Raw genomic sequence first — 5,000 nt, forward strand, 5'->3', positions numbered from 1 at the left:
ACACACACAGACACACAGACACACACACAGACACACACACAGACACACACACAGACACACACACAGACACACACACAAACACACACACATACACACACTCACTCACATACACACACTCACATACACACACAAAGACACACATACACACACACAGACACACACACACAGACACACACACACAAACACACACGCACAGACGCACACGCACAGACGCACACGCACAGACGCACACGCACAGACGCACAGACACACAGACACACACGCACAGACACACACGCACAGACACACACGCACAGACACACACGCACAGACACACACGCACAGACACACACGCACAGACACACACGCACAGACACACACGCACAGACACACACGCACAGACACACACGCACGCACAGACACACACACAGACACACACACAGACACGCACAGACACACACACAGACACACACACAGACACACACACACACACAGACACACACACAGACACACACACAGACACACACACAGACACACACGCACAGACACACACGCACAGACACACACGCACAGACACACACGCACAGACAGACACACACACAGACACGCACAGACACACACACAGACACACGCACAGACACGCACAGACACACACACAGACACGCACAGACACACACACACACACAGACACACACACAGACACACACACAGACACACACACAGACACACACACAGACACTTCCTCGTGTATCGTCACTGGTGGTGGTGCTGGTGGCCGTGAGCGGGAATCGAACTCGGGTCGCCCGGTCGTAGCGCAGCGCTCACCGCTACGACACCACCGCTCCCCACACACACAGGCACACACGCCGTGCGTGCCTGTGTGTCACCGTGCCTGTGTGTTGCTTGTGTGTGTGTGTGCGTGCGTGTGTGTGCGTGTATGTGTGTGTTGCTTGTGTGTGCGCGTGTGTGTGTCGCCGTGCGTGTGTGTTGCTTGTGTGTGTGTGCGCGTGCGTGCGTGTGTGTGCGTGTGTTGCGTGTGCGTGTGTTGCGTGTGTGTGTGTGCGTGCGTGTGTTGGCGTTGGCGTGTATGTGTGTGTTGCGCGTGTGTGTGCGCGTGTGTGTGCGCGTGTGTGTGCGCGTGTGTGTGTGCGCGTGTGTGTGCGCGTGTGTGTGTATGTGTGTGTTGCGTGTGTGTGTGTGTGTGCGTGTGCGCGTGGAATGTGGAGCATCTCGTCCGCGATGAGCACATCGGGTAAGCATGACGACGATTTGGCAGAGAGAGTGATGGGAGCACGAGCCGCACTGCATGCACACCTCCACACGCACACACACACTGACACACACACAGACACTGACACACACACAGACACACACACACACACCTCCACACACACACACACTGACACACACACACACCTCCACACGCACACACACCTCCACACGCACACACACACACACACTGACACACGCACACAGACACACACCTCCACACGCACACACAGACACACACACACCTCCACACGCACACACACACACACAGACACACACGCACACGCCTCCAACAACAACAACCGCCATTCGCCACGAAGTGGCGGTGACGTCACCACGACGCTTGTGCCAGGCCATGTGCACCTTGAGGCCACGTGAAGTGTCGAACGCCCGCTGGCAGGAGGTCACGGGGCAGACCCAGCAGGTGCCACGGGTCGACTGACTGAGATGACCGAGATGACTGGCTGATGCACCACCTGTGCTCCCTTCTGTGCCAACTTGCTGTGCTTTAGCCACCCGGCGCTCCGCTCGCTGTTGTGACCGTCGTTCCTCCGCCCTCCGTTGTTGTTGGAGGGCGACTGCCTCCAACTGCCCAGTAGCGTCCTTCATGAGCCTCCTCCACAGAGGCCGATCTTGACACCGCTGGTACCGGTCATCGGCAAGTCCACTCAGCTCCACGTCCTCCTGTACCACGTCACTCCATCTCTTCTCTAGCCCGTGCCACGCCCGTTTAGCCCCCTCGATCCGGCCGAACAAAAGCTGTTTAGGCATGCGGTGGCTGGGCATGTGGGCTACATGTCCCAGCCAACGCAGCCTTGCCTGCCGGAGGAGTTCACCGATGGGACTTTCTCCAGATCTTTCAAGGATTTGTGAGCTCCTCGCACAATCCAGCCTGGTTAAACCCAAGATGGATGGTAGGCAGGCCAGCCTAAATGTTTCTAACCAGTGAGGATGTTCCATTAGGGGGGGTCCACGTTTCGCAAGCGTAGAGAAGGGAGGGAATGACTGTGGCCGAGAAGACCTGAAGCTTCGTGTGGAGCGACAGACCAGGTAGCTTCCACACAGCGTTACGCAACCGATGAAAAGATAATGCCGCTCGACTGATTTGGAGTGAGACCTCTGCTGTTAAACCGGAGCCGGTCATGAGCACACTGCCCAGGTATGGGAAACTCACCACTCTCTCCACAACTGCCCCATCACCGATTGGGAGTTGTGGGGGTGGAGTGTCCGATGGTACAAAATACCCAGGCAGGTGCTTCGTTTTGGTGGGGCTGATGGTAAGGCCCCACCTCTTAGTGGCACGCTCCAGGTCCAGCTACTGACGGCACTTGCCCCTCCGCCCCGCTGAAGGCTACCTGGGTGGCCCTTTGTCTTTGTCTCCTTCGTAGGGGGGTGGTCGCGGACCCAGTGCACTTGCCCCTCCGCCCCGCTGAAGGCTACCCGGGGGCTCCTTTGTCTTTGCAGGCGAGCAGGTGGCGGTGTTCCGCGGCGAGGAGGGGGGCCAGGCGAGCGTGCTGGACGCCTACTGCCCGCACCTGGGTGCCAACCTGGCGGTGGGGGGCCAGGTGAGGGGGGGCTGCCTCGAGTGCCCCTTCCACGGCTGGAGGTTCCGGGGCGAGGACGGCCGCTGCGTCCACATCCCATACTCCAGCAAAGGTGTGGGCGGCGGTGCTGTCGTGAACGTCGTCGCTGTTGTCACTATCGCCATCGTCAACGTCGCCATCGTCAACGTCGTCAACATCGCCATCGTCAACATCACTGTCGTCACTATCGCCATCGTCAACATCACCGTCGTCAACGTCGTCACTATTGCCATCGTCACTATCGCCATCGTCACTATCGCCATCGTCAACATCACCATCATCAATATCACCATCATCAATATCACCATCGTAAACATCGTCACTATCGCCATCGTCACTATCGCCATCGTCAACATCACCATCATCAATATCACCATCATCAACATCACCATCGTCAACATCGCCATCGTGACTATCGCCATCGTCAACATCGCCATCGTCAACATCACCATCATCAATATCACCATCATCAATATCACCATCATCAATATCACCATCGTAAACATCGTCACTATCGCCATCGTCAACATCGTCAACATCACTGTTGTCACCATCGTCGCCGTCGTCGCTGTCGTGGACGTCGTCGCTGTTGTCACTATCACCATCGTCAACATGAACATCATCAACATCGTCACCTTCTTCAACATCACCATCATCAACATCGTCAACATGACCATCGTCAACATCACCATCTTCAACATCACCATCATCAACATCGTCACTATCTTCAACATCACCATCATCAACATCGTCACCATCTTCAACATCACCATCATCAACATCGTCAACATCACCATCGTCAACATGACCATCATCAACATCGTCACCATCTTCAACATCACCATCATCAACATCGTCACCATCTTCAACATCACCATCATCAACATCGTCAACATCACCATCGTCAACATGACCATCATCAACATCGTCACCATCTTCAACATCACCATCATCAACATCGTCAACATCACCATCGTCACCATCTTCAACATCACCATCATCACCATCTTCAACATCACCATCGTCAACATCTTCAACATCACCATCGTCACAATCTTCAACATCACCATCGTCACCATCTTCAACATCACCGTCATCAACATCGTCAACATCACCATCGTCACCATCTTCAACATCACCATCGTCACCATCTTCAACATCACCGTCATCAACATCGTCAACATCACCATCGTCACCATCTTCAACATCACCATCATCACCATCTTCAACATCACCATCGTCAACATCTTCAACATCACCATCGTCACAATCTTCAACATCACCATCGTCACCATCTTCAACATCACCGTCATCAACATCGTCAACATCACCATCGTCACCATCTTCAACATCACCATCGTCACCATCTTCAACATCACCATCATCAACATCGTCAACATCACCATCGTCACCATCTTCAGCATCACCATCATCACCATCTTCAACATCACCATCGTCACCATCTTCAACATCACCATCGTCACCATCTTCAACATCACCATCATCAACATCGTCAACATCACCATCGTCACCATCTTCAGCATCACCATCATCACCATCTTCGACATCACCATCGTCAACATCGTCAACATCACCATCGTCAACATCTTCAACATCACCATCGTCACCATCTTCAACATCACCATCGTCAACATCGTCAACATCACCATCGTCAACATCTTCAACATCACCATCGTCACAATCTTCAACATCACCATCGTCAACATCGTCAACATCACCATCGTCAACATCTTCAACATCACCATCGTCACCATCTTCAACATCACCATCGTCAACATCTTCAACATCACCATCGTCACCATCTTCAACATCACCATCGTCACCATCTTCAACATCACCATCATCAACATCGTCAACATCACCATCGTCACCATCTTCAGCATCACCATCATCACCATCTTCAACATCACCATCGTCACCATCTTCAACATCACCATCATCAACATCGTCAACATCACCATCATCACCATCTTCAACATCACCATCATCAACATCGTCAACATCACCATCGTCACCATCTTCAGCATCACCATCATCACCATCTTCAACATCACCATCATCACCATCTTCGACATCACCATCATCAACATCGTCAACATCACCATCGTCACCATCTTCAGCATCACCATCGTCACCATCTTCAACATC

At 53.0% G+C, this 5,000-nt stretch overlaps 2 protein-coding genes across 2 annotated transcripts in view; both read left to right on the forward strand.

Annotated features, from left to right (window-relative positions):
- Positions 1 to 5,000, forward strand: part of LOC144952586 (cholesterol 7-desaturase nvd-like) — a 28,399-nt gene that overhangs the window by 16,647 nt on the left and 6,752 nt on the right. The window contains 2 exon segments of the mRNA XM_078883064.1: positions 2,599 to 2,607; positions 2,713 to 2,904. Of these exon segments, the coding sequence (XP_078739190.1) occupies positions 2,599 to 2,607; positions 2,713 to 2,904 (201 nt within the window).
- Positions 3,760 to 5,000, forward strand: part of LOC144952500 (uncharacterized) — a gene marked incomplete at its 5' end in the record, with an annotated part of 2,381 nt that continues 1,140 nt past the window's right edge. The window contains one exon of the mRNA XM_078882945.1: positions 3,760 to 4,718. Coding sequence (XP_078739071.1) covers positions 3,760 to 4,718 — 959 coding nt within the window. The remainder of the gene's footprint in view (positions 4,719 to 5,000) is intronic.

This window comes from Lampetra fluviatilis, chromosome 68 (assembly GCF_964198595.1).
Source record: "Lampetra fluviatilis chromosome 68, kcLamFluv1.1, whole genome shotgun sequence".
In the NCBI taxonomy this organism is placed as follows: domain Eukaryota; kingdom Metazoa; phylum Chordata; class Hyperoartia; order Petromyzontiformes; family Petromyzontidae; genus Lampetra; species Lampetra fluviatilis.